Below are 27,930 nucleotides of genomic sequence, written 5' to 3'. Positions count from 1 at the left end.
GGAAAATGGACAATGATTAAATTATATGGCAAAAGTGTTTAGAGAGATCACAAGAAACAGAAAAGAGATGGGGGTCCTCTAGAACAGTGGTTTTTTGGTGGGTGTATTATGCAATATATAATTAGCACAAAGAAAGTGGATAAGTGGTGGATTTATACTGGACCGTCCTTACATTGTTCCACTTTTTCAGTTATTTTTCAATGCTTCCCCAAGATTTCCACATTATCATCTGGAGGGGCACTGTTGTGCAACAAAAGCAGGAGAAAAAATAAACCAGAATATTTGTGGTATAAAAAGATACAAGATTCCCGCATAAAGTTATGGGGCACACACTGATTAAATGAATCAGTATGTCTGCCCCGAAAGCTTCACAGGTGCAAATAGTACTGAAAGCGGAGTCACGTGTAACTCCCCAGATACCATCGCAAGCACAAATGAACATGAATGCACAATCAGAAGAATGTCTGGAGGGCCCTTAATGTCCAGTTAGCTGGCTGTTTGGTTAAATGGCCGATGATTTGCTAGCTTTTATCTCCTCCTGCTGATTCACCGCCCTCAATAGTTTTGTATGCTCCGTGGATCCTCTGGTCTGTTTCCATGGTAGCTGCACATCGCAGGCATTCTTATGGTAGGTTGATGCATGACAGAGCTTGAGCCCTCAGATGTTTTCTTCCTCTGTGGAGTGACCGTGGCCTCTTTTGTGATAGAAACGAGTGGTCCAGGGCAAAGAACCGCCTCACCTCATGAGCTTGTTCGGTGGGAAACCTCTGATCGTGTACCAAGGTGGCACCTCCAGAGAGGGAGGTCAGACAAGTCCTGCGTCCACAAGGCTCTTCCAAGTCCGGTCTAGCACATCTGGCACTACCAGAGCTGTGGAGGTAAGTGACCTGTTGATACCTGTTGATCAGGGACAGGCTTCATAGCAAGGCCTTTCTTTTGGGGCCTTCTCATGGTCGGTTATTCTTTTTTCACCAGCTGCTTTCTTAGCTAGTGTTGCTGTCAAATTCTATCCGAAATAAAATTTGGGGTTCCATTGATGTGGGATCCTGTTCCAAAGCAGGGAGCCACCTAAACCCAAGCTGCTGTTCTTGGAACAGGTGTGTGTTCAGCCAGGGAAAACTGGTTTACACTATTTGCAATCTGAGCAAAATAAGAATGCACAAGAGCAATTGCTCACAAAAGACTACAAAATCATTGCACAGTGTGATTTCTGTGCAATTAAAAAAAATTGTGAAGAATATACATGGTTTTTAATTGGAGCGAATGGCAGTGCTGACAAGATGGAGTTTGAAAAATGAGTAGGCAGCCTTGGGTTTCTGCTGGAAAAATGAACCACAGTGACTTCCATTTTTGGCATACTTGACACACCATGCCCAAATGTTCAGCTTTAATTTCTCAAAGCTAAGTCTATTTTACTTGTGGAAATATAAGGAAGAGCATTCGGGCATTATATTGCCTATGGCTAAATTGTTACAATGGAATTTTGTGACTACCTTCACTTACGTTCTGGAATACAGTCATACCTCGGGTTAAATATGCTTCAGGTTGAGTGCTTTTGGGTTACTTCCGGGTTTCACCGCTCGTGCATGCGCAGACGGTCAAAATGACGTCATGCGTGGAAGCGGCAAATTGCGACCCGCAGGCACGGGTTGCGTTCGCTTCAGGATGTGAACGGGGATCTGGAACGGATCCTGTTCGTATCCAGACGTACCACTGTAATTCCACTTTCACATCCCAAGCCTCCTGTCACTCCTGATTCCTGGTTGCTCAAAGTTCCTCAGGGAGTCAGTATTCTGTTTTTCCAAATGGCCTCTGCCTTGTTGAAAAGGCAAGTCGAATTGGCACCTCTAAGTTCTGTAATGTTGGGGAAGCCACTGGGTGGCTAAAAAGTGTCTGTGCTGGCAGCCCTGATGGCAGGCTTACATTTGTCCCTTCACAGGTGGATGCGGCTGCTAAGGAGCTCAATTCCAACGATGCCTTTGTGTTGAAAACCCCCTCTGCTGCTTACCTGTGGGTTGGCAAAGGAGCCAGTGAGGCCGAGAAGTCGGGGGCCAGAGAGCTACTGAAGGTCTTGGGAGCACGTGCAACCGAGGTTGCTGAAGGCGGAGAACCAGGTTTGAAGTGTGGATCATCCACACATCAGAATGCTTTATTAGTTGTTCTGTGATGCTTTCCCTAATGTCATAGCTGTCAACTTTTCCCTTTCTTTAAGGGAAAGTCCCTTTTTCCGAATAGGATTCCTCGCAAGAAAAGGGAAAAGTTGACAGCTATGCCTAATGTTACAGCATTATTGCTCTTTGGAGGGCCATTCTTGTGCTACAATGCAACAAAAATGTAGCCAGAAACTACCTGGGAATACTTGTGGTAAGAAAAAATAAATCAGGATTTTTGCAGGAGGTTATAGGTGTGCATCAACTGGAAACAAAGCAGCATGTTCACCCCTAAAGTCTTGCAGGTGTAAAGAGTCCTGAAAGCAGGATAGTGTATCGCTGTCCTAGTACCATCACCGCACATGCACGTTGGTGTGTTTTAAATGTTTATTACTGATAAATCTAATTGTTTTTATTATATATATATATATATATATATTTGCTTATATATATATGGAATGCAACCTGCTTAAGAGGTTTTGCTGCAATTGAATGATATATACATTTTGTTAAATAAAAATAGATAAGACCATGAACATCAATCATCATTCCAGTTACAGATAGGTAGCCGTGTTGGTCTGCCATAGTCAAAATAAAAAAAATCCTTCCAGTAGCACCTTAAAGACCAACTAAGTTAGTTCTTGGTATGAGCTTTCTTCAGTGTATCTGAAGAAGTGTGCATGCACACGAAAGCTCATACCAAGAACTAACTTAGTTGGTCTTTAAGGTGCTACTGGAAGGAATTTTTTTATCAATCATCATGAAAGAAGAATAAAACAGACATGGGGAGAGGCCATAGTTCCGATTAAAGGCACTGGGGTTTGCATGGTTCGTTTCAGGTCCTAAATCTATCACTGCGCTGTCTCAGAACCAGAGGCAGCCACATCTTTCCTGATGATGATGGCAAACCTGTACGTGTGGTTCCTTTCCTGTCTTGCAGCTGGTTTCTGGGAAGCACTTGGTGGAAGAGCTGCCTATCGCACCTCCCCACGGCTAAAGGACAAGAAGATGGACGTTCACCCACCTAGACTGTTTGCCTGCACCAACAAGAGTGGCCGCTTTACTGTGAGTACCCCGTGCATTCAGGGCATTGCTGAGAACTTAGACCACCTTCAGGCTGTCAGCATTTTTCAGGAGAGATGCAGGCACGTACCAAGACATTTTGGTTTGTGCAATTACAGTGGATTAAAATGCACCGGTTTGTAGCCAGCTAAACTCATTGAAACTAATGGACTGAAGTTAATCATGTTCATTAATTCTAATGAGTCTGTTCTTAGTAGGACTAACATTGGATGAACCCCTTGTCACCCTAGCAGAACAAATCCACTTTAAAAAACCCCAAGACTGTTTCGGGTTAGGAAAGAAATTGGAAAATTCACAGAAAAGTGTGGGATGAATGTCTACACACCACACACACAAATATGGACAAATGCTTATTGTTGCATATCTTCCCCACACATAAATCTCAGCAAACACTTAATGAAGACTAGATTTAGTCTAACCTCCGCACAAGCTTTGTGCAAGCATATCAGGATGAGTGCTCAATGAACTGGTTGCACATATAGTCTAATATTATACTGCATTGAGGAATTAAAACCAAAGGAAGGTTTTGGAGGACAGTGGCAATGGCTAGCACAGTGTCATGGGCTGCTGAGTCTCTGAAGGTGTGCTTAAGCCAGCGAGGAAGAACCTGTGGCCCTCCAGCTGGTAGTCGATTACAAGTTCCATCATCCTGGACAATTGACCATGTGGTCTGGGGCTGATGGGAGCTGTATTCTAACCACGCCTATAGGGCCTCACTTTCCCCATCCTTGGCTTAAAATAACTCAGTCTCATACCTGCCTGGCAGACAGGTGTGTGGCACCTTGTTGTGTTTGCTCAGTGATGAGGGAAAGCTACTCTGCACATGGCCCCTTTCCTGGGAGCCAATCCACAGTCTCCTTTGTGGTGACTGAGGCCAATCAGGGTGAAAGGAGGTGGGTCAACCTCTGAGGATTGGCTCCCTAGGGTCACTCTGGAGTAGGCTCCTGGGAAGAACACTGTGCAGGACAAATCTAAGCATTTAGGAACACCAGCAACACAAGGTGCTTCAGTTTCAAGAGAATGGTGTTCAGGTTCTGTTACGTACAATGGAGCTTCAGGGATAGTGCAAGCTTTGGCTGTTTGTCCCCTTTAACATATCACCCTCTTAAATATTTGGTTTAGATTGAAGAAGTACCTGGAGAGCTGACCCAAGAGGATTTGGCCACGGATGATGTGATGCTCTTGGACACCTGGGACCAGGTATGTCACTATCTCTTCGCTAGCAATCAGTTCTTTTTGTGCTCCATATCAAAGAGACCAGTGTGGAACAAGGGAAATTCAAAAAAAGAGTCACATTCAGTGATGCACCATGAGAGCCGGTGTGGTGTAGTGGTTAGAGTGTTTGAATAGGATCTGGGAAATCAAGATTCAAATCCCTGCTGGGTAACCTTGAGTTGGGCACAGCCCCTCAGCCTAACCTACTTCACAGGATTGTTGTGAGGATAAAATGAAGAAGGGCAGAAGTATGTGCGTTGCCTTAAGCTCTTTGAATAAGAAGGTGGGATATAAATTCAATAATAAGGATGGGAGGGAGAAATTTGATTCGGGTCACACTTGAAGGCAGATCTAGTTCACACTTTCTGAAACAAAACGCAAACTGAAACACAGCCATCCTTCGAAAGAGACATCACTTTGAATTTTGCAGCGCAGGTTTCCAGCCAAGTTATGTGTACAAAAATGTATATACTGGGGTGAAGTGTACCTAAAAATTAGTGAAAATAGCATACAATATTGGGGGGAGCTACCTTGCAAAGATATGTATATTAGACAAAATTACATTAAAAGCAAATGTGTATATTAGGATAAACTTGCACTAAGATGCTGATGAGCTATCATGAAGACTTTAAAAATGCAGAGAGTAAAACAAGACAGGAAAAATGAGACCCCAAAACAGACTCAACCATCCCTAGTTATGCAATAAGCTTCTTTATACCAGCTGTTGGGAATCACAAGTGGGGATACGACTGTTTTCATCAGTCAGGTTCATGGGCGTAGCCAGGATTTTTGTTGAAGGGGCAGGACTTTTTTTAGGGAGGGCTGTGATGTGATTGGTGAATTAGTTAAGTATTTTTATTTATTTATGTGATCTGGGGGGCAGCTTCCCACACCCCTCTGGCTACGCCCGTGGTCAAGTCCTGCTTGCACGCTTTCCAGGACCATGTGGTTGGTCACACTGTGACAGTGCACATACGGATGTTAACATTTCTCATTACCTTTTTTTAAAAGGTCTTTGTTTGGGTTGGAAAAGACGCAAACGAGGTGGAGAAGACAGAGGCTCAAACATCAGGTAGGATGGGTATACACCTCTCATATCTGGATTAATTTCTCACTGACCAATCAGACCGTACACATCAGCATGTAGTAAAGCCACACTGAAATAAGTGCATGCAGAATGCGTTACCATAAGATCTAATTCTCAAGAATTCCATAACCGTGGCCACATTCACACCCTTCATGTAAAGCACTTCGATACCACTTTAAACAGTTATGAGCTTCCCCCAAAGAATTATGGGAGCCCCATCGCCATTGGCCATGCTTGCTGGGGCTGATGGGAGTTGTAGTTCAGTAACATCTAGAAGGCCAAAAATTCCCTACAGCCATCTGAAAATGACCCTCAATCCATCATCTGGAGACCTCTTTGTTGTAGCCCCTCAAAATTATTATTCCATTTATTACTCATATTTTTGCGCTTAAGTGCCTCAAAGCAACATACACAGGGAAAAATAAAGCAGAGACATTAGAATTAGACACAAACAGCGAAATGAAACAAGCCCCACCCACCACACTTAAAGGATGGTCACAACAAAGGCCACAGACACATTTAACTACCCTCACAATTAAAAAAAAAAAGAGTTGTGTACAACTTACGTTCTATTCAGAGTACACCCATTGAAATCAATGGATCCAAGCTAGCCATGTTAATTATCTACAGTGGTGTGTGTTGAATAGCACTAGCATTATATGCAGGCTCAGAAGCCTGGATAAATAAGAATGTTTTAGCTTGGCACCTAAGAACAGACAGCAATGGCACCAGGCATGCTTCCAAGGGAGCCACCACTGAAAAGTCTTTCTTGTGTCATTACCCTCTGCACCACCCTCAGACATAGAAATGAATTCACAGGGTCCTTCCCCATGTCCTCATATATGCCTATAAAAGCTTATTGATCCCTCTTAGGGGATTGCCCCCTTAGGATATCAGCAAGAAGCTCATTTTTCTCTTGTGTTCTCTTCTTTTCTGTCTTCACTTGCATCTTTACAGCCAGGAGATATATTGAGACTGACCCTGCCAATCGTGACAGAAGAACTCCCATCACACTCATCAGACAAGGGTTCGAACCACCCACCTTCACTGGCTGGTTCCTTGGCTGGGAAGATGATTACTGGAGCACTGATCCTCTGGATAGGGCCATGGCCGAGCTGGCTGTGTAAAAGGAACAGCTTTTCTTTTTTAAATACATATATAAAAGTTTGGTGCCTTCACTGCCTCTTAAGAGCTACTCCTTTCCTCTACCACCAGCTGCAGAATTATGTCACTCTTTTTTAAAAATAATAATAATAATAATAAATAGCCTAAGTAGCTGTGCCATACCTGAATCTCACCATGAACTGTACTGGCTTTTCTGCTGCTTTGAAAATGGTCTTTAATAAAGCTTATGTGGAAACTCAGAGGGTTTGTTGGCTTCAGATAAAACTTATTGAGAGACACTGGGGTCTGCGTCTTCCAGGAATCATCCTAAGAACATATGTAGAGTCCGGCTGGATTGAGCCAGAAGTCCTGTTCTCACTGCGGTCATCTAGATTCCCCCTGGGAAACCCACAAACAGTAACTGAGCACAGCAGTCACTCTCCCCTCCTGCAGTTTCCAGCAACTAGTATTCAGAGGCATACTAATTTCAACAGTGGAGGCAGAATGTAGCGGAATCCTCCACTCATTTGTCTTAATTCTCTTTTAAAGCCCTCTGTGTAGGTGGTCATCACTACTGCTTGTGGTAGAGTCTTATAAGCCTCTTGCTAAAGTTCTCACCAACACAGGCAGGGTTGCTGGTGCTGCACAGCCCAAACAGACAGTCTTGGTCTAAAGGTTATCCAGAAACAACATCAGGAAGCAGTCCAAGGTCAACATCACATGGGGTTCTTCTAGCAACAACATGGGCCACATTCACACTGTGTATTTTAAGCACTACGATACCACTTTAAACAGTTATGGCTTCCCTCAAAGAATCGTGGGAGCTGTAGCTTCTCAAGAGTGCTGAGAGTTATTAGGAGACCCGGTATTCCCCTCACAGAGCTTCAACTTCCAAAGTTCCCTGTGAAGAGGGATTGATTGCTAAACCACTCTGAATTATAGCTGTCTGAGGGTGAATAGGGGTTTTCTAGCAACTATCAGCGCCCTCATCAAACTTGCAGATGATACCAACTGGGAGGGGTAGCCAATGTCGCTAAAGACAGAATCAGAATTCAATATAACCTTAACAGATTGGAGAGGTTCTACACATAGGCAGGAAGAACCAGATGCACAAATATAAATTAGGGGACATCTTGCTTGCCAGTAGTACATATGAAAGGGGGTCTTAATAGACCACAAATTTAACATGGGTCAACAGTATGATGCAGCAAAAAAAAAAAAAAAAAAGGTATTCTAGGCTGCATCAAGAGAACTATGGTGTCCAGATCAAGGAAAGTAATAGTCCTTCTCTATTCTGCCATCGTCAGACCACACCTAGAATATCATGTCCAGTTCTGGGCACCAAAATTTAAGAAGGATGTTGACAAGTTGTAACGTGTGCAAGTTGTCAAGTTGTAACGTGATCTAACTCTAGTTAGATCAGCAGGACACCAGTTCCAAAGTGGGAGCAGCCACTGTCTGTAGAGCTACATCAGTGACATTGGAAGAAGCAATGAAGTCATTGCTTGGTATTCTCAAACAAATTACGGAAGAAAAATGAATGCAACCAAAATTTTGCTTGAAGCATGAGAAGAAGTTCCACATGTCCACAACTGAAGAACTTGAGGATGTCATCAGAGATATTTGATGAGGGAGAAAAACTCTCCAAATGCCTCATTCCTTGAACACAGAAAACTGATACTTCAGTATTGTTGTTTTTCCAGTGCTCATAGCTTTATTTCAGTGACATGTATGTCTACTCTTGAACCAAGGCAAATCATTATGAATGCTCAGTGAACATCAGGTTCAGTGGTAGAGCAACAGCTTTGCATGCAGAAGGCGCTGGGTTCAGCAGGAGAGCCATTACCAGTAAATGGTCTGATGCTGTAAAAGGCATTCCTGTGCTCCTATTTAATTCATCCTATTCTTCAGAACCACAGAATTGTTATGTTGGGGGGAAGGACATAACTTGGTGGCAGAGCATATGATTTGTACGCTAAAGGTCTCAGATTCAATTCCCAGCATCTCCAAGTAGGGCTAGGAGAAAGCCCTCTCTGAAACCCTTGGGAGTCTTTGCCAGTCAGTGCACACTGTATAGAGCTACATGGATCGATGGTCTCACTCAGCATAAGGCTGTTTCCTATGTTCCTAAGTATCGCTATGTTGGGGGTGAGAGAAAGGGTGTAAGGATAGCAGATTGAGAATATATTGTCCATCATATTTCTACTTTTATTCATATTTTGGGATGAGGGGCAATGAAACAACAAAATGTAAAACTTTAAAAATAGGCAAATAAATAAAATCACTTCATGCACTTAAAAGGAATCTAGCCTCCTGTGAAAGAGCATCTCCCTGTGCATCAGTGTCCTGAGTTAGCACTTCATTCCCACAATGCCTTGCAGCTTATCTACTGTTAGTGAAATATGACAGTCTGTTGATTGATGACAGTCTGTTGATTGGTAACGCTGGTGTCCTCACAGGTCCTGGTCTCCGTCTTCATGCAGTGAAACTTGAGAGACTTGGGAGATTCGATCATGACAACAGAAGATTCCTTCACAGTCTTGGGGCTGGTCCTTTCACTCTCTCCCACAGTGACCTGAAAGAGATAAAATCACAAGGCCAACAAGCCATTTGAGGCCCCATGCTACTAGGATAGGGGAGGAATTCGATTCAGGAAACAACTTAATTTGCGCTTTCCAAAGCAATAAAAGTATCAAATGGCACTCATCTCTTGACATTCACATTTCTCTGAATTTCGCAATGCAGTTATCCAGCCAAGTTGTGTGCCTAAAATGCATACATTTGGTGAAGACAACATACAAAATTGCATTCTATTAGGGGAAACTGTTTTTCAAATAATGTGCTTGTCAGGCAAAATTACTTCCAAAAATGTATATAATAAACCTGCACTCCATAGCTGATGAATTTCCATGAGGGTTTGTTTTTGTTTTTTTAGTGCAAACTGATGTGAACATGAGTGGCTGGGAAACCCAGCCAGATGGGTGGGGTATAAATTATTATTATTATTATTATTATTATTATTATTATTATTATTATTATTATTGTTATTATTATTACTACTACTACTACTATCTTCTGGTACTACTACTACTACGATCTTCTTCTTCTTCTACTACTACTACTACTACTACTACTATCTTCTGGTCCTTCTCAGGATTTTTTTCACCCCAGAACAAGCAACACATGATTCCAAGGGGGTTGACTACAAACACACTGGTGGCAGGAAATAAGGAAAGAAAAAGAAAAGACTGAGCACTGTCATCCTTACACTGGCAAAACACCAGATAGTGCAGATTGAGTGATGAGCTGTTGACCAGGGGATTCCCAATAACATTTCTGGTTTTGACCAATAAAAGCAAGAGTTAGAGAGCTGATCAGGAAACTATTTTGAGCTGCAACATCGGGTGGGGGTGGGGGTGGGGAGATCCACACTGTCAGTATTTTGAAGCTGGGATTCAAGTTCCTATCTGGTGGGGAGCTTCATGGAAAGCATTGTTGTGTAATGCAATAAATCCACTTTGCCATCCAACAGTGGAGGTAGAACATAACTGTCCTGGCAAGTAGCCATTTAAGTACCTGATTTGGTACAGCTAAGGAAGTATTTAAGAGAAACTTGATCCTCAAAAGCAGGGGGTGGCCTGCACAGAGGCTACAGTTCCCAGATGAACAGCCCCATGCCATTGAATCTTTGGCTGTATACAAACTAAGCCATTTCCTCCACAAAAATGTTGTTTCTCTCAATCCAGAAACATTCCTGCTCAACATGCAGCTGCTCTCAACCTAGATTGATTCTATGGGAGGGCTGCCATATTTCAAAAAGAGAAAATCCGGACGCAGAAGTTGTTGAGCTTGCCAAAGAAGCTTTGACCAGGTAATGGCTTTGGCTTGCTAGTTAAGTACCACAATTTAGCATATCCAAATAAGTTGCTCTGTGCCATAGAACAAATAGGTGGGCCTTTCCCACACCCTCCTCTCACGTAGCTGGTAGTTAGAAGAACAAAGGCCACAGTTGGTGGAGTGTGAGAGAGCTAGAAGGCGAAGGACACATAAGCATCTCTTGTTCTGTGCCAAGATGTGTTGCAGTATTAATGCTGTGAGCCCCTTCATCCTATGCTCAGGTTGCATATATGTGTAAATAAAACTATATATCCTTAAGATACCACAGTCTCCTCTAAACCTTCATTCCAAGGAAACTGGGCCCTAGTAAATGTGTGTGGACTATGCGGAAAAAGCAAGTACTCCATGTTGTGTGTACCCAGCCTTAGTTTTCTTTTGCGGCTGCACCACTTTCCAAGTGACAGTCCCACCATCTTAACAGGCTATTATTAACATGCTATTATTCCATCTATTTGTTGCTTTCCACAAAACAGCTTCAAAGTGACACACAGTAGATACAGAGTCTCCTACCTTTACTTTTGCTTTCACATCATTGATCTCCACACGCTCCACCTTTATGCCCCAGTCACCTGTGGTGTTGTTCAGTGTGGTCTGTTAAAAAAAAATTGAGGGAAATATAGTAGTCGGCCATCAGCCATTATACATACTGTATAGCAATTACATGAGCCATGAAACTCAACAGAACAAATGAACAGGACTTAAGTCACACACTAGATATTTTGGTTTTTCTGCAATTAAAGTGGATTAAGGCACCCTGGCACAACAGATCCATTTTAAGAACTGTAATATTGCAGTTAGGAAAGTGGCGTCTAAATGCACTAAAATGTATGAGATAAATGACTGACTAATGGGAAGACATAAGCACCATGCAAGTAAAACAGGATGAAAGCTCATGGTCGTATAACCTCGCAGCTGAAACAAACGAACAAACAAGCCCTGGAGCAAATTGCTCAGTAAAGATCAGACATAGTTTAACCATGGTATAAGCTTTGTTCAAGTGTTACTTGAAAAAAAATGACATTCAAATCAAGAGTTCTTAAAGGCCAAAGTGTGTGTGTGTGTGTGTGTGTGTGTGTGGTAAGATTTTGTAATGTATATTAATGTGCAGGGACAGGGACGGTCCCTTTTAGTGGATTTGGATGATCTGAGTTCTATCTGTGTTCATACCTCCTTTATAGAGTTCTTAATTCTGTTACCCCCACACCCTGAAATGGAAAAATGGGCAAATTTTAGAAATCTGTTCAGATATTTATTTGATGTAGTTACCTGAGTAAATCCCTTAATGAAGGCATTTATCATATGCCTGTCCAGAAAGTTAACATTACTTCAAAATTTATTTGCTGTAACTAGATTTTGTTTTCCTTTCTATGTAGCTTATACTAAAATGTATCTTGTTTTCCTGCATGTTAATAAAATAATATAACATTTAAAATAAAATATTATTTTAAAGCACAAAGAGACTTACTTCTGAATAGACATGTATACAATTGCACTGTAAGCTTATTACACTGTATAGTGGGTTCTTAACAAGTACCTGGACAGCAGCCTCTGCACAGCAAGAAACATGCTTTAAGTCTCTTTGCAAAGTTTTCAGATTTTGCATTTGCTGTTTGATTATGGGAATCTTTAACACCCCCCTCCACTTATTTTGTAGGAGTATTTGTGGGAAATAACCTCTAGGAAACACCTGATTGCAGATGAATGCAGTACAAGAAAAATGAATCCTGCTTGCTAGCAAAGGGCAAACTACAAGGACTTCTAAAAAATAAGTCAGAAGTAGGAAAAGTGCACTAAAGGGGAGAGGAAAACCGGAGCTCTTTAGGACCCCAGGGATTTCTGTTGCCTGGTGTCCACACAACTCACTTAACAATCAGAGCTCTGACTTCAATTACTGGCTAGAAACACTGATAGGCAGGAGCAGTCAGGCTAGTTCAGTTCACAGCAATACTTAGAAGGAGGCCTGCACATTTTGCTTCATAACTTTCTTTCTAGAAGGCTAGAGACTTTCTTTAAAATGAAAAGCTCAGAGTCTGAGGCACCTGCCTTGCGGGGGGTGGGGTGCTCCAATGAAGGCCTTGGCAGGCACCAGGTTGGGAACCGCAGCTTAGCCATACCTGTATAGTATGTGCAATTTGTTCCCGGTTAGAGATGATTTCAGATAAGTTCTTAGTCCCCAAAACATTCTTGAAAGTGGTTTCAGCCAAGAGCTGAGTGGCCATGACTGCTTCAGTGGCATTTGTGACAGCAAGGATGGGATTCTGCACTCGGAAATAAATCACACCATCCGCATCCACAGTCATTGGATCTTTGGTAAAAATCTAAGGGAGAAGCAGCAGTGAGGTAAGGAAAAATAGAAAAGCTCCAACATATAAGAATGATAAAGAGATGTAAAGTGTTTTGGGTTTTTTTAATTGAAAATATTTTGGGTAAGAAAGATATAGTGAAAAAGGAAATAAATATGCATTAAAAATACAAAATCCCCCACTACAATTATACTTGTCTAATACAAAGGTATATAAATGAAATTATTATTCTAATACATATAGATCTATTTATAACCTATTATATTTTTTATAAATGCTTTCCAAATATATTTATTCATACATGCTTTCACATGTTGCAAGAGCTGCCATGTTTTGTATCCATTGATTAAAGGGAGCCATAAATTCATCTTTCCAATGCATCAATATCAGTCTTTTAGTCACAGCGAGGGCACAGAGAATCCATTTACAATCACTAATTGTCAAATTCCATGGATACAATTAATAAAATACCATGAAGTAAATAATATTCTATTCTAACAATGCTAGCTTCCCCCTCTAAGAAGTAATATTGATATAATCTAGTACTCTCTCCCCAAAACAATAATTATTATTAATTAAACTTATTAGTCACTTTTTAAAACAAATGTAACTCAAAGCAACTCACAGCAACATATACACTAAGACCAGCATAAAACAGAGCAAAGAAAAATCTAAAAGACAACCACATTTTTTAAAGGCAGCATTAAAACCTCCCACTCACTCAAAGAGGCCACAGAGAATTAGAAGCCAATGGCTTGGTGGAAAAGAAATGCTTTTCTCCAGCACCTAAAAATACGTAATGATGGTATGTTCCAGAGCTCCTGAAGAAGGGCCTCAGATGACAACTGCAGGGCCCAGGTTGCAGGACCTGAACACAAAAGCAGCTCTCTTCACTTGTGATTCTCAGGAACCGGTATGCAAATACATATACTGCCTCTGATAACCTTATCCCCCATGATTGTGTCTAATTGTCTTTTAAAGCCATCCAAGTTGATGGCTGTTACTTCCTCTTGGGGGAGTCAGTTCCATAGTCTCACTATGTGCTGTGTGAAGAAGTCTATCCTGACTCTTTCAACATTCAACCTCACCGGACATCCCCAAGTTCTAGCATCATGAGAAAGGGAGAAAACATTGGTTGGGGTTGTCAAGTAGGAGTTGTACCGTACTTTTCTGTGTATAAGACTATGGTTTTTTTACTGAAAATTTATGTTTAAAATAGGGGGTCGTCTTATACATGGATAGTGCTTATGGGTGACGTTGCACTGGTTGATGCCGTGAGCCAGAGATGGTATTCAGCGTGTTAGTGGTCTCTGTGGCAAGGGGTGGTGTTGATTGGGTGTTGCTGCGGCAACTGGGAGGGCAATAGGCTGCTTCTGCCAGTGGGGGGACAGACATTAGGAGGCTGTTGCAACACGCGTGTTAGTGTCGGCCAGGTGGGTGAGTTATTTTTGGCAATCCCCCCCTTTAAAAAGCTCAACAACTCTGTGCAATCCTCCACAGAAAAGTTCAACAACTCTGGACAATCTCCTCACATTTGTAGTCCCCCAAAATAGGGGGCGTCTTACACATGGGGGGGTGTTATACATGGAAAAGTACGGTATATCCAGCAGATCAAACTAGTTCACATGAAGAGCCTCTTTAACCCTCACTATCAAATAGTTCGATGTATCCCATTTCTTCTAGAACTTTTGTCCAGTTAAGGCCCAGTTAAAGCAGGGGTGAGGAAAGTGTGGACTCCAGCTCCCATCAGGAGAAGAAGGGAATAAGCCTGGGAAGCGGACTACTTACTTCCTGGAATGGTATAGTAAATGACTTTGTCCTCATGTCCACTCTGATAAGGGTGTCTGTGCAAGGCAAAAGGAAATGGATGCCTGCATGAACAGAAATGACAACCGTTCAACTCACAAGAGGTCGTATCACAGCAGTAAGGAAACCCTTTTCAGCCCGAGGGCCATGTTCCCTTGTAGGCAACTTTCAGGGGGCTGCATGCCAGCGGAAGTTGGGGCTGCCACCCTCTGGAGAGGCTATAAACAAGATGGCAGGCCAACTGAAGTTGGCTCAAATAGACCAGCCTCCACTGCCTTCATTTCATTTTCATTTAAAAACTGGGGCACTCCCAGGTCACTTGTTTATTGAGCATTGTTCCACCAGGAGTTTAAACAACATTGACTTTTTAGTTCCCTGGCTCTGGTGCCACCTACTGTTGATCTCTCTGTCTTTCATCCTACTGTTTCTAATGGGCACCAATCACTACTGGGTGCAGGTTCGAGTTGGTAGCCCTGTTGATTGAGGCCAAATAAGTGACTCTTGCCCAAGAAGTACCAGCCCAAAGCTCCTTTGGCAGATTCATGGTCACATCCACACCATACACTTAGGGTCACTCTCTTGCTGCTGTAAGGATCATGGCTCCACCCACCCACCAATAATCCTGGGAACTGTAGTTTGTTAAGAATGCTGAAAGCTGCTAGGAGATTTGTAGCATACTACACTTCCCGGCATTCTCTGGGGGGGAGCCATGATTCTTAAAGCAGCGATTTGAATATATGACATAACCACAGTCAGGGGGAAGAATGAACAATCGCAACAAGCCTTCAGGACATTCCCATGAAACTGATCAGCATTAATGTTCTGTCACATGTTGGAACTATAATATGAAACCCTCACCTGGCCCTTTTGTACCTCCTTTTTGTATGCGCCCCAGTCTTACAACGATAGCTTGCTCGTATTCATAGACAACCTGTTATAGGAAAGGGGTGAGGAGTCACAGGTTGATTTCCATCTTGTACATTTCAGTCTATTTTTGTGGGGCTTTTTCACCTTTTACGAAGTGGGGAGGAGGAGAACCATGTGCACCATGTAGAGGTCCTTGGAAGATAAAGGTGGTATATAAATGAAATAAATAAATGAATGAATAGGAGAAAGTTGCAGCAATACAGGCATTTTAGGGGTCCTCCAGATGTCCTTTTGTATTGTGAATTCAGTGCGGCTGTCCTTGAGGTTGGTCCAGAAGCTGCAGTTGGTGCAAAACACAGTGGCTCAACTGCTCACTGAGACAGGATATTAGCAACACATTACCCCACTGTTGAAAGGATTGCACTGGCTACCAATTAGCTAGTGGGCTGTGTTCAGGGTGCTGGTTTTGCTGTATAAAGCCCTATATAAGCTTGGGGCCAGGATACATGAAATATTGCCCCACTCCTTATATATTCAGTTGGTGACTGAGCTATGCAGGTGAGGAGGGCCTCTTGGAGATGCCACCTCATCAGAAGGTCCATCCTGCACAATACTGGAAATGGGCCTTTAGTGTTGTGGCACCTGCCGTTTGGAATGCCCTCCCCTTGAATATTTGACAGGTGCTGTCTCTGTCTTTTTGGCACCTACAAAAGTCCTTCTTTCAAAAAGCCTTTTAATTTGAGATCTTTCCTAATTTGCTACCTAGAAGCATATAAAAAATGTTGTGAAAATGCTTTTTTAAAAACGTTTTGAAAAATATATTGAATTTGCCATAGCTCACCATCGCTGTCTAGTATCACAAATGTATAACGCAATTTACAACACACTTAAAACATTTTATTTGCAGCTGTAATAGCCGAGTCCCTGGTCTGCATCTGTACTACATTAGAATTGCCTTTAGTTTTCAAGATTTTTGCTTTGTTTTATCACTTATTGTTTGCCCCCCATGGCTCCTCTGGAAGGAAGAGTGACATATAAATTTCATGAATAAATAAATAAAGATTTGTGCTCATTGTGAGATGCTCATGGTGGCTAGATGCAACCCTGCTTTTAGTATTGTGCAAACACTATTTGTGTGGGCTGGTGGGACACTGCTTCATTACTAATCAGTACCATGTTTTGTTAACTTCCTGCTGAAAACTAGGGTTCAAATCCTAATTTGACCATGAAGCTCAGTGGGTGATCCTAAGCTAGTCACTGCCTCTCAGCCTAACCTACCTCACAGGGTTCTGGTGGGGATTAAATGAGGATGGGAGAACCATGTATGCTACCTTGAGCTCCTTGGAGGGGGGGGAGATGGGGTATCAGTGCAATAAATACATATAAATAAATAACCCCACTTTTGCTGAATTACAGCCCCTTAAGACAACAATAATGCAGTTGCACTGGGGAGGCATTGCAAACAACTTTTCATTTATTACTTTGTTTTTACCCTGTCCTTCTCCTTGATGGGACTCAATGTGACTTATAGATAAAAACAGATAACTAAGATAACTAAGAATAAATCCATCACTAACACTCTGCCCTGCCACCTCTGCCACCGGAATCAGCACTAATTTCTGGCAATATCTCATGACACATGAGAGATCTCCACCAGCAGCAGAGGCAGAGCAGGGAAAGTGTCAGTGAAGGTGGGTGGCCAAGCCAGGGGGCGGCAGGCAGTGCACACAATGGGGTGAAATGGGATCTGCAGCCCTTGTGTCAAGGGCAAGTTGCAGAATACAACTATGATAAAACACCAGATAGGCACATATATTTTCACTGTATGAGCTTAAATCTGTTCCACAAAACCGGAGTGGGGAGAGTCACTTTTAAAAAATGCTTCAATCTGAGGGCTCAGAAAAAAAGAAGAAGAAAATCCAGGTGCTCAGCTGTATGTGAGCATTCAATTTAAGTAAGGAATGCATCTAATCTCCTTTTGGGGAATGTTATTAGCAGGAATATTCTTACCTCTACGCACAGCCAGATGGATATGGGAAAAGTCAAGAGCGCAAAGATGAATGAAAGGATAACTAGGAGCCACTCGATTGGCTGGAGGTCTTGGCCAGGCTTCTCTGGAGGGGCTGAAAAGGACATATACATTTGGAAGAAAATATAATTCAATTATTTTTCTCTTTCATTCTCTCCCTCTCTCTGGCAAGGAGGGAAATTCTGTGATCCCCATAAATTAATTGCACCTGTGTGTTTTATATACATTTACTTAATGCCATGTTTATGAGGCTGCCTGCTTGTTGTGCATTTGTGCTATCACAACCAAATTCTACATGATGGCTCACAGAGCAGGTTTTTGTCTATGTTTGGACACCATTGCATGCCACTTTGAATCAAGACGGCGGGCTGAGCCTTTCAAAGCCGCGCTGGTTTTAACCCTTGATTAAAAAACTGTACTGATTTCAAAAGTTCTCTAGAAAGATGGATGGCTAAGCCACTTGGACAATTTCGCTCTGGAAGGGGGAAAGGGTCCTCCTGACAAGTCTCAGCACCCTAAAAAAACTTCACTTCCAAGGATTTAGGGGAGGAGGCCCACTGTTTAAAGTGGTACGGTACTGTTTTAAATGTACAGTGGTATCTCGGGTTAAGTACTTAATTTGTTTCGGAGGTCTGTTCTTAACCTGAAACTGTTCTTAACCTGAGGTACCACTTTAGCTAATGGGGCCTCCCGCTGCCGCTGCATTGCCAGAGCATAATTTCTGTTCTTATCCTGAAGCAAAGTTCTTAACCCGAGGTACTATTTCTGGATTGGCGGAGTCTGTAACCTGAAGCGTATGTAACCCAAGGTACCACTGTATAGTGAAATCAACACCCAGCAAATCTACCAGTCAAATTAATTTATTGCCGCTGAACTTTTGCTGTACTCAGAGCACACCATCAATCCATCCTCCATCCAGTCTGCTAGTTGCTCAAAATATTACCAGGAAATCCAGTATCTGCCAGCACTGTGGAGTGGGATTTCACTTCCTCAAAGCAGCTGCTAACCCTAGCCTATAAACTCTACTCTTATATGCCAGGGGTGGCCAGCTCCCAAGAGGCTGTGATCCACTTTCCTTACAGCATTCAAATAAAGCCAGGCACGTCCAAAGTCCGTTTCGGGGGCCTAATCCGTCCCGCTGATTGGTTTAATCCAGCCCCTGTGGCAGTTTATTTCGTGAGGTAAAAGCCAAAAACAAAAACAAAACAAAACAAAACCTCAACAACTTCAATCCTAAAAGAAGCTCAACAACTCCAATCCTTAAAAAAGGTCAACAACTTTGGTTGGCGCTTCGGTCAGCCCCCACATCTCTTCACTTCATCAAATCTGGCTCTCTCAAATTTGGACACCACTGTAAGCGGTCTCAAACTATTCTGAAAAGACTTCTTCCATAGTCTCTCCTTCAGGCTGCTGCCATTCCCTGAGGACAGCAAAATAAATTCCCTTCCTGAGGACTGTAGTAGATCAGTGACACTTTGCACATCTTCAGAAACCGTTATTCTTCCCTCTGTTTCACCCTGGATGGAGTCAGAGCAGGTGCACTCTTAAACTTGTCTTAAAATTATCATTGAGTATCCCACAGACAAAAATAAGAAAGACAAACTATGTGCATGCTTAAAGGGCAACCTGGTTTTATAGTTAACACGCGGCGCCGCAAGTAACAGGAACAGGAAGAACAAGTGAGGAGGACGTGGGTTCCTCTCGCTTGGGGAAGGCAGAAAACCTCAAGGAGAAGCCCACTTTCACAACAAAGTTCCTTTCTCCTTAACGGCGAGGCCCTTTTTGGTCGCGATGAAGCACGGCAAGGCTCAGAGGCACGCTAGGCTTTATTAGCGTGCGTTGAGGGAGAGCGGGAGCTTCTAGCCCTGCCTGGGTTTCTAAGCAGAGGAGCTTTTCACGGAAGAGAAAGCAGACTGCTCGCCCTCTTCCCCAGATCTTTACACACGCAAACCCGCCCGCCCGGCCCGCCTGCCCCAAACTGCAAATCCTCCAGTCGCTCACGTGGAGGAGCATCGACGACTTCCGTCTCTTCGGAGACATCCTTCTCTCCCTCTGTCATAAGGGCTACCGACTTGACCAGCTCCGCGCGCACTAACCGACCCAACAGGATTCCTGCACAGCCCGGCTCGATTCGAGGACGGGGCGCCAGCGGTTGCTCCAGCAACGCTCGACCCGTCAGTTACTCGCCCAGGTCCTAGTGAGCAGGCTCCGAGGCCTCGGCTGCTTCGTTCTGCCCGCACACGGATTTCTTTAAGCAAGCAGTCTGATATATATCCATTTACCAGGCCCGTGGTATCATTAGGTCCACCAGGCCTCAGAAGGGTGCTGTACAGACTGACCTTTAAAGGGCACAGTTTTATACAGATCACTTAGCCTTGCAATTTAAAATAAATGTAGTAGTTTCAAGTTTTGTGCTTTTCGTTTTTTTCTATCAGACATCTTTTTTCTTTTCTTTTTTTTAACTGAAGTTAGAAAGTTGGTGGTGTGTGCAACTGTGCCTTTCCCTAGAGCACAAAACAGCCCTGCAACCACAGGCTGTATGCCTGAGACTTTTCTAATCCCTGGATCCAGCAAATGTTGAAATCTAAGCAAGGTTTCATATACCGGTACCTGGAATTCTAGCTTCCTGGTGAGATAATTGCCTAATTATGTGCCCTTAAAGTAACAGAATTAGGGACATGGGTGGCACTGGGACGCGGGTGGCGCTGTGGGTTAAACCACAGAGCCTAGGACTTTCCCATCAGAAGGCTGGTGGTTCAAATCCCCACGGTGGGGTGAGCTCCTGTTGCTCAGTCCCAGCTCCTGCCAACCTAGCAGTTCGAAAGCACGTCAAAGTGCAAGTAGATAAATAGGTTTACCTCCAGTGGAAAGGTAAAACGGCGTTTCCATGGTTCGCCTGAAGCGGCTTAGTCATGCTGGCCACATGACCGGGAAGCTGTGCGCTGGCTCCCTCGTCCAATAAAGCGAGATGAATGCCGCAACTCCAGGGTCGGCCACGACTGGACCTAATGGTCAGGGGTCCCTTTACCTTTACCTTAAGGTAACGAAGAGGACGCAGGTGGCACTGTGGTCTAAACCGCAGAGTCTAGGGCTTGCCAATCGGAAGGTCGGCAGTTCAAACTCCTGTGATGGGGTGAGCTCCCGTTGCTCGGTCCCTGCTCCTGCCAACCTAGCAGTTCGAAAGCACATCAAAGTGCAAATAGATAAATAGGTACCACTCCAGCAAGAAGGTAAAACGGTGTTTCCGTGCGCTGCTCTGGTTCGCCAGAAGCGGCTTAGTCATGCTGGCCACATGACCCGGAAGCTGTATGCCGGCTCCCTCGGCCAGTAAAGCGAGATGAGCGCCACAACCCCAGAGTCGTCCATGACTGGACCTAACGGTCAGGGGTCCCTTTACCTTTAAGGTAACGAAGTGGCTCTGTGCCTGAAGGTGCCCTAAGTGGTTTTTGGTGATAACCGAGGTGGGGAGAGTCACTTTTTAAAAAATGCTTCAATCTGAGTGCTCAGAAAAAAGAAGATATGAGTGCTCAGCTGTGTGTGAGCATTCAGTTTAAGTAAGGAATGCATCTATTCTTTTGGGGAATGCTATTTACCAGGAACATTCTTAACTCTATGCACAGCTAGATAGATAAGGGAAAAGTCAAGAGAGTGAAGATGAATGAAAGGATAACTAGGAGCCACTCGAACACCTGGAGGCCTTGGCCAGGCTTCTTTGGAGGGGCTGAAAAGGACATATACATTTGGAAGTAAATATAATTCAATTATTTTTCTCTTTCATTCTCTCTCTTCCATACCCGGCAGGGAGGGAAATTTGTGATTGCTGTCACCATCTGCAGTGATCATGGAGCCCAAGAAAGTAAAGGACAAATGTTGAAAATCCAATGGGGGGCATTTTAACCTCCCATGACATTGTATAACTGACTTTAAGGAACACAGGAACTTCAAAGTAAGACTGCAACCATTGCCTTATAACTATTGTAAGAACAATCTTGTGGGCTTGAAACACCCCACCATGCAATTCTAAACTCATTTACTCATCAAATAAGTCCAGATAAGTTTAATTTGACTTACTCATTAGTAAGTGTGTAGGATTGCAACATGTTGGTCTCACATCAAAGTTTCATTAAAGTGTGACCCCAAAATTTTGGATCCCCTCCCAACTGATACCAATGTTTTGTGCTCATTTTGTGCTGCAAACCCCAATGGAGTACTTGATACTCAACCCAGGGTTATAAATTGACATCCCAAAATCCAATTTTTTATGATCTCCTTCAAACTGATGCCAAAGTTTTGTCCTAGTTTTGTGATGTAAAGAAAGTGGTCTTTCCTGTCCTGCCCCTCCCCCCCCCATCTGCTGTGATCCACAGAAAATCTTAGCAATACAGTACAAGCTTTTAAATGTTTGTTTAAAAAAGAATTTATTGTAATCTTGTGAAATAAAAAGATACAAATACATATAACAAGTTGGGGGGGAAGGCACAAGGCTTGAATGGCAATTCCTGCATGGATGAGATTGGAAAAGATGGAGGGAGGCAGATAGGGGCTGTTGTTGCTTTTTTTTTTGCTATTATTTTTGTTAACATTTATGATTACAAGGATTTGGTTGATTAAGTTCAGTTGATTGCAGTATGTGGCTTGTTTGTATGCTGGGGGGGAGGTAAGGTTGGGTCAAGTTAACCACACTGGTGTGGGTCGTTGTCTTGTTGTGCAGCTACGTGATACTGTAAAGGGGAACCTTTACTGGAAAAGGTGGGGTGGGGAGATCTATTTTTGTTATTATTTTTGTTAACGTTTATGATTGCAAGGATTAAAACGTGCTTATAAAGTAAGGGTTCAGAATCTCTCTCCTCGCCCCCCTTGACTATGGAAATATATAAGTGAGGGTTTTTAAACAAAACGGGACGGGAACTCTGCGACGATGAGGTTCAGGATAACGTGGATGCTGCTGCAACAATGGAGGAAGGGGAAGGCTGCTCTGAGCTATACATGCACCGTTATGTCAAGAGAGAAACACCATTCCCTTACTAGATTTGAATATTAAAAGCCCTTAAGTGCCGGAGCACATAAAACATATAAAAACCTTGCCTCCGAGAAAAAGAAAAATAGAAAGCCCGGCCGCGAGCAATCCCCGTCATGTAATTAAAAAAGAATCTGTGCAGCTCTGGTGAGAGCGTCTTACCTCGACGCCATCTTCCTCCCTCAACCCCAACCCCCTCCTTACTATTATTAAGATTGATTGATTGATTGATTGATTGATTGAATTTTATATACCGCCCTATACCCGGAGGTTTCAGATTGATGGGATTAAAGGAAGACAAAACTATTAATGAACTATAAGGAAGCAAATTAAAATGTGGACTGTTGGATCGTTGGACAATTTATGATGGATGAATTAAAAGCAAACCGGCCAGAAAGGAGCAGATTTTTTTGCACAGAGAACTGAAAAGTCTAACGGTGGGGCAAATCTGCTCGAGTGCCTCGGATCACGGGGAGAGGCTGTAATAAGAACTTGAACTGTGAAGGAGAAAGTGGTTAGAACGCCCCGCCGCCGATGATGATTATTATGGGCTGGTTGGAAAATGCACCAAGCGAGATGGTCGACCTTTGAGTTCCTGCTGTAAAAAAGAAAAGAAAAAGACCCCCGTTTACATGCGACGAGGGACAGGGGAGTTGAGCAGCAAGAAGATTATGCACGCAGATGAAAGGAGAGGAATTTTTATTTAATGTTATATAACATTGTTCAATAATTCAGCAGGGATTGATAATCTGATAAGTAACCCCACTCCCTGAAATTGGAAATGTTAATTTAATATATGTGCAGGAATTGATTGATAGCTGTTTGAAAAGGAGTTGTTTTTTTAAAAAGAAAATATAATGTACTGGAAGGTTATTTCCAATGTTTGAAGGCAAACTAGAAATAATTGGGGAATATGATGCAGCACTAAGAACTATTGACATATCCAGGAGGGTGTGTGGGAAGTCAGATTTGGAAAAATGTTAAACTGGTTTTTCTTTGGGAAAATGTTAAATTTGTTTCAGTTGGTGGCCGGTTCATAAAAAAAATTGAAAATCAATAAAAAAGATTTGGCAAAAAAAACCTAGAACCCTGAAATAATAATAAAAAATGGTCAACAAGAGCATACATACACACATACAATCAGTGTTCTGGAAAATACCAGCAACCATTTGAGGAGTGTCCAATTGATGTGCAATTGCTGACATGCGGGTCCAGCAGAACGGGGGTGGACATGCTCATGTGTGTGTGTGCCACTGGCAAAAGTGGGCAATTGATGCAAGATAAACAAAGGCTGGAGGTGTTAACAGTTGTATATCAAGGTATCGAAGTCACCACAATTTTTTGGTTCGAGGGCAGAGGTGTCTACTTGGCATAATCAGTGGGTCTCTTTCGCAGATGACAGCCGTTCATGGAATCTTCTGTTTCCGGAGTTGCTGCCTTCCGCAGAGGATGGTTGTAGTTCCAGATCCTCTGATGTTGACCTTGCTGGTTTGCAGCCACTGCAGGTGATCTGCACGAAAGGGACTAATTTCAGCAATGTAAAATCCAAGTAGCCCACTAGATTTCTTTGTTCAGAACTCACAGCATGAGCTGTGGTGTAGCGTGGGAGGGGCATGGGGGACATGGCCCCGGGCACAGAACATGGGGGGCGGCCGTGAACCAGATAGCCTCCCCCCGCACTCTCTTCACTCCCTGCCAGAGGTGGGGGCTGATGGCTACGGAGGGTGAAGATCTCTGCGTGTCCTGCATTCCCAGCTGCAACTCCTCCTTCCCTGGGTCAGGAAGGAGAGCAGCTGTGGGGCGCCCAGCTGAGGCTGCCCCTTCCCTGTGTTAAGGCTGACCTGGGGGCAGAGAGCAGTTACGGTGTCCAAACCATCATCCGGGACAGTAGTGCCCCCTAGGTAAAGGTACCCCCGACCATTAGGTCCAGTCGTGACCGACTCTGGGGTTGCGGCGCTCATCTCGCTTTATTGGCTGAGGGAGCCGGCGTACAGCTTCTGGGTCATGTGGCCAGCATGACTAAGCCACTTCTGGCGAACCAGAGCAGCGCACGGAAACGCCGTTTACCTTCCCGCCGGAGCGGTACCTATTTATCTACTTGCACTTTGACGTGCTTTCAAACTGCTAGGTGGGCAGGAGCAGGGACCGAGCAATGGGAGCTCACCCCATTACAGGGATTCGAACCGCCAACCTTCTGATTGACAAGTCCTAGGCTCTGTGGTTTAACCCACAGTACCACCTGCATCTCACAGTGCCCCCTAGCCCTCCCTCAAATCAAATTAAAAGCAGTTAAAAGCCACCTTGAAAATGTCACACAACACAACATTCCTAAAATCTGTGTGTGTGATGGTAAATTGATGCCCACCCCCCGTGGCGTATTACCAGACGGGTGGTGCATTTCCCCCAGGCAGTAGAGCCTATGGAATGGAGGAAGAGTGCCTGTCTTGGGGCCAGAGGGTTGTTGGACCCTTAAAGGCTTTGAAGTTCTAACAAACTGTGTTGTCCCATCCTTCTTCAGACAGAGCTCATAAGGGCTTGTCCACAGCTCCGTATGACCCACCCGCACCCGTGTTTTCTAGGCACAGGGCAAGTGGAAGTGTGGACGAGCCCTAAGATCCCATTGTGGTGTAAACACGAGGGCAGGGGAAGTAGTCACTTTAAACAGAATGTATTTACATCTGGGTCATGCAACGAAACGTTGCAGTCTGGAGTGCTGCCCTTCGGGATTTCAACCACTCCATTCCTATCCCGCCCTCCCTGCCAAGCATTCAACCTTCCATGGCTCTACTCAGTCCTCTTTAGGCTACTTTTTGAATCACTCCCCTCCGCCAAGGTGGGTGTTGTTGTTGTTGTTGTTTTTAAATCAAAATCAAAAAACAATAACAACAATTATTCTGTGCTTCTGTAATCCTTGGGCTTACGGTCTTGCAGGCATTGCATTCCTTCCAGGCTTACCTTCTTTCCCGGGCAGGATATTTCAGAGGGTTTGTGCAGCCTGCTGGTGGCATTCCATGTCAGGACCCAAGGCACAAAGGCATGAAACTGCCACCAGCGGACCCAGCATGGATGTTGGAAGTTCCAGGGAGGGCTGAGGAGAGACCCAGAGAAGTTACTGTTAGGACAAGAAGCCAGCATATAGGCAGTTCTCTGGTTCACTAAATGTTGTTAGACTGTCGTCATCACCACCACCTCAAGACAGTGGCTGAAAACAGTGCTTTCCCCCCTAAAAAATATGTTTAGGGGTACCTCATTTTCCTACTCATATTGAAATACTGCCCCTCAATGATGCCAAACTTAGATTCACAAAATGTTTATTCAGCACTGGCTGAATATATGTTTTTCTTTTTCTGTCTCTTCCTTTCCATGTTAATTAGAGATTAGAGGGGGCCAGCCTCCCCCCAGAGTTGATGAGCATTCCCATTCAAATGGGGTGTGTGTGTGTGTGTGTGCACACTGTGTCATGTGATCAAGTATGTGCCCCCCATATTTCATTCAAATTGGCACCCCTAACTATATATAATACTAACATTTCCTTTAGAGCCTTCATTATTCTCTTCCAAAAACTTGCCTTTCTTTGACCTTTGATAGCTATTTGCCAAAGTTTGTGTTGCCAATATTCTGGACCCTAGAGCTAAGTCCGCTAGAAATGTCAACATTCACTTACAGCCAAAAGTTTGCCAGATGCCATCTTGTCAACAAAAAAAGCAAAGATCACCACAGTAGATCTCTCTAAACCCTGTATGTGCTGAGGATACAAGAATCTCAAGAACCTCAGTTCAAACGGATGCACATTTCGTTGCTAAGCAATGGCTGTTGGTGACATCAAATGCACAGCCGCCACACCAGGCTTCTACAAGAGTCAGTGTGGCATAGCAGTTAGTGTTGGAGTAGGACCCAGGATACTAGGGTTCAAGTATCCAAGGACTCAGCCTTGAGTCAGTCGTCCCCTCTCAGCCCAACCTGCCTTGCAGGCTTGTTGTGAGGATAAAATGAGGAGAAATAGGTATGTCACTTTGAACTCCTTGGAGGAAAAGTAGGATATAAATGTCTTAAAACAGATCAATAAACATAACAGCCATGCAGTATTCCTTAAACTGCATTTTGTACCTGATGTTCATCTATGCTTGTTGTAGAACTAGATTGACAATATCACTTCCAATTTGCCTGACTTGGGACACAGCTGCAAGATTGAAAGTTTTTGTTTTAGCTTAACCACCGTTTTGCATGTGAACAGACTGGCTTCATAAGGACGCAGACTTGTTTCAACCACGCTCTCCTGTATCTAGGATTACCGTATTTTTCGCTCTATAACACGCACCAGACCATAACACGCATGTAGTTTTTAGAGGACGAAAACAAGAAAAAAAATATTCTAAACGAAATAGTGGATATATGATTTTTGTGGTTCATGCTGTGGCCACAGACATGTGATCTGACAGTGAGTTTGGAGTAGCCCAATGCAAAAATCCTGAGGATCCATGTGGATCCTTGCTTTGTAACCACGGAGGAGGGAAGGAAGGGGAACCATGGATCCTCTGCTCACGACTGCAGCAGATCCCCCCGCCACCCGCAGGCATTCGCTCCATAACACGCACAGACATTTCCCCTTACTTTCTAGGAGGGAAAAAGTGAGTGTTATGGTGCAAAAAATACAGTATTTCATGTTGCTAAATACCTGGGACATGCTCATCAGCAAATAGGCTTGCAATGTATTCAGAGCCACACTCTCTGATGCTGGGGGCTACGTACATGAGTGTTAAAACACATTGAGGTCATTCATAAAATGATAGGACTGTAGAGTTGGAAGGGACCCTAAGGGTCATTTTGTGCAACCCCTTGTAATGTAGGAATCACAGACCATTTGCCCCTCGGTGTGTTTCAAGTCACTTTTTAATGTTGCTGTACACACAACATGGCGGGACGCGGGTGGCGCTGTGGGTAAAAGCCTCAGCGCCTAGGGCTTGCCGATCGAAAGGTCGGCGGTTCGAATCCCCGCGGCGGGGTGCGCTCCCGCTGCTCGGTCCCAGCGCCTGCCAACCTAGCAGTTCGAAAGCACCCCCGGGTGCAAGTAGATAAATAGGTACCGCTTACCAGCGGGAAGGTAAACGGCGTTCCGTGTGCTGCGCTGGCTCGCCAGATGCAGCTTTGTCACGCTGGCCACGTGACCCGGAAGTGTCTCCGGACAGCGCTGGCCCCCGGCCTATAGATGTGAGATGGGCGCACAAACCCCAGAGTCTGTCAAGACTGGCCCGTTTGGGCAGGGGTACCTTTACCTTTACCTTTTTTACACACAACATAGAGGCCCTTCTTCCTGTGATTCCTCCATGAGAGGTCCAGAGGATGACAACATGAGAGCAGGGCCTTTTCTGCAG

At 43.8% G+C, this 27,930-nt stretch overlaps 2 protein-coding genes and 1 long non-coding RNA gene across 7 annotated transcripts in view; 1 reads left to right on the top strand and 2 right to left on the bottom strand.

Moving 5' to 3' along the window:
* GSN (gelsolin) overlaps window positions 1–6,899 on the top strand; it is a 61,293-nt gene extending 54,394 nt beyond the window's left edge. For both annotated transcript variants that reach the window (XM_083485832.1, XM_083485831.1), the window contains exons 12-17: window positions 708–878; window positions 1,940–2,114; window positions 3,091–3,215; window positions 4,356–4,433; window positions 5,460–5,520; window positions 6,493–6,899. In XM_083485832.1, coding sequence (XP_083341958.1) covers window positions 708–878; window positions 1,940–2,114; window positions 3,091–3,215; window positions 4,356–4,433; window positions 5,460–5,520; window positions 6,493–6,662 — 780 coding nt within the window. In that variant the 3' untranslated portion in view covers window positions 6,663–6,899. The remainder of the gene's footprint in view (window positions 1–707; window positions 879–1,939; window positions 2,115–3,090; window positions 3,216–4,355; window positions 4,434–5,459; window positions 5,521–6,492) is intronic.
* LOC310698614 (stomatin-like) lies at window positions 6,779–20,304 on the bottom strand. Of its 3 annotated transcripts, XR_014521625.1 has the most exons (8): window positions 19,510–20,304; window positions 17,523–17,635; window positions 15,504–15,576; window positions 14,628–14,710; window positions 12,580–12,854; window positions 11,704–11,741; window positions 11,047–11,127; window positions 9,160–9,214 (listed from the first exon to the last, which is right to left on the bottom strand). XR_014521625.1 is itself a non-coding variant. In XM_083486044.1 (7 exons), the coding sequence occupies exons 1-7, from the start codon at window positions 19,598–19,600 to the stop codon at window positions 9,032–9,034; spliced, it is 828 nt and encodes a 275-aa protein (XP_083342170.1). In that variant the 5' UTR covers window positions 19,601–19,912; the 3' UTR covers window positions 6,779–9,031. The 3 variants fall into 3 exon arrangements, 2 of the variants coding, with proteins under 2 accessions (XP_083342170.1, XP_083342171.1); XM_083486044.1 differs by lacking the exon at window positions 11,704–11,741 and having other exon boundaries at window positions 6,779–9,214; window positions 12,651–12,854; window positions 19,510–19,912; XM_083486045.1 differs by lacking the exon at window positions 11,704–11,741 and having other exon boundaries at window positions 6,779–9,214; window positions 12,651–12,854; window positions 19,543–19,903.
* A 1,638-nt stretch (window positions 20,305–21,942) lies between these two features.
* On the bottom strand, window positions 21,943–26,843 carry LOC310698645. Of its 2 annotated transcripts, XR_014521653.1 has the most exons (3): window positions 26,223–26,843; window positions 25,514–25,646; window positions 21,943–24,068 (listed from the first exon to the last, which is right to left on the bottom strand). It is a non-coding gene; the product is annotated as an uncharacterized lncRNA (long non-coding RNA). The 2 variants fall into 2 exon arrangements; XR_014521654.1 differs by lacking the exon at window positions 25,514–25,646.
* Window positions 26,844–27,930: the final 1,087 nt, after the last annotated feature.

The sequence above is a fragment of the Podarcis liolepis genome (genome assembly GCF_965112155.1).
Source record: "Podarcis liolepis genome assembly, chromosome: Z".
Classification (NCBI taxonomy): Eukaryota; Metazoa; Chordata; class Lepidosauria; order Squamata; family Lacertidae; genus Podarcis; species Podarcis liolepis.
The sequence above is the reverse complement of the archived record's forward strand: the minus strand, read 5'-3'. Positions and strand labels throughout refer to the sequence as shown.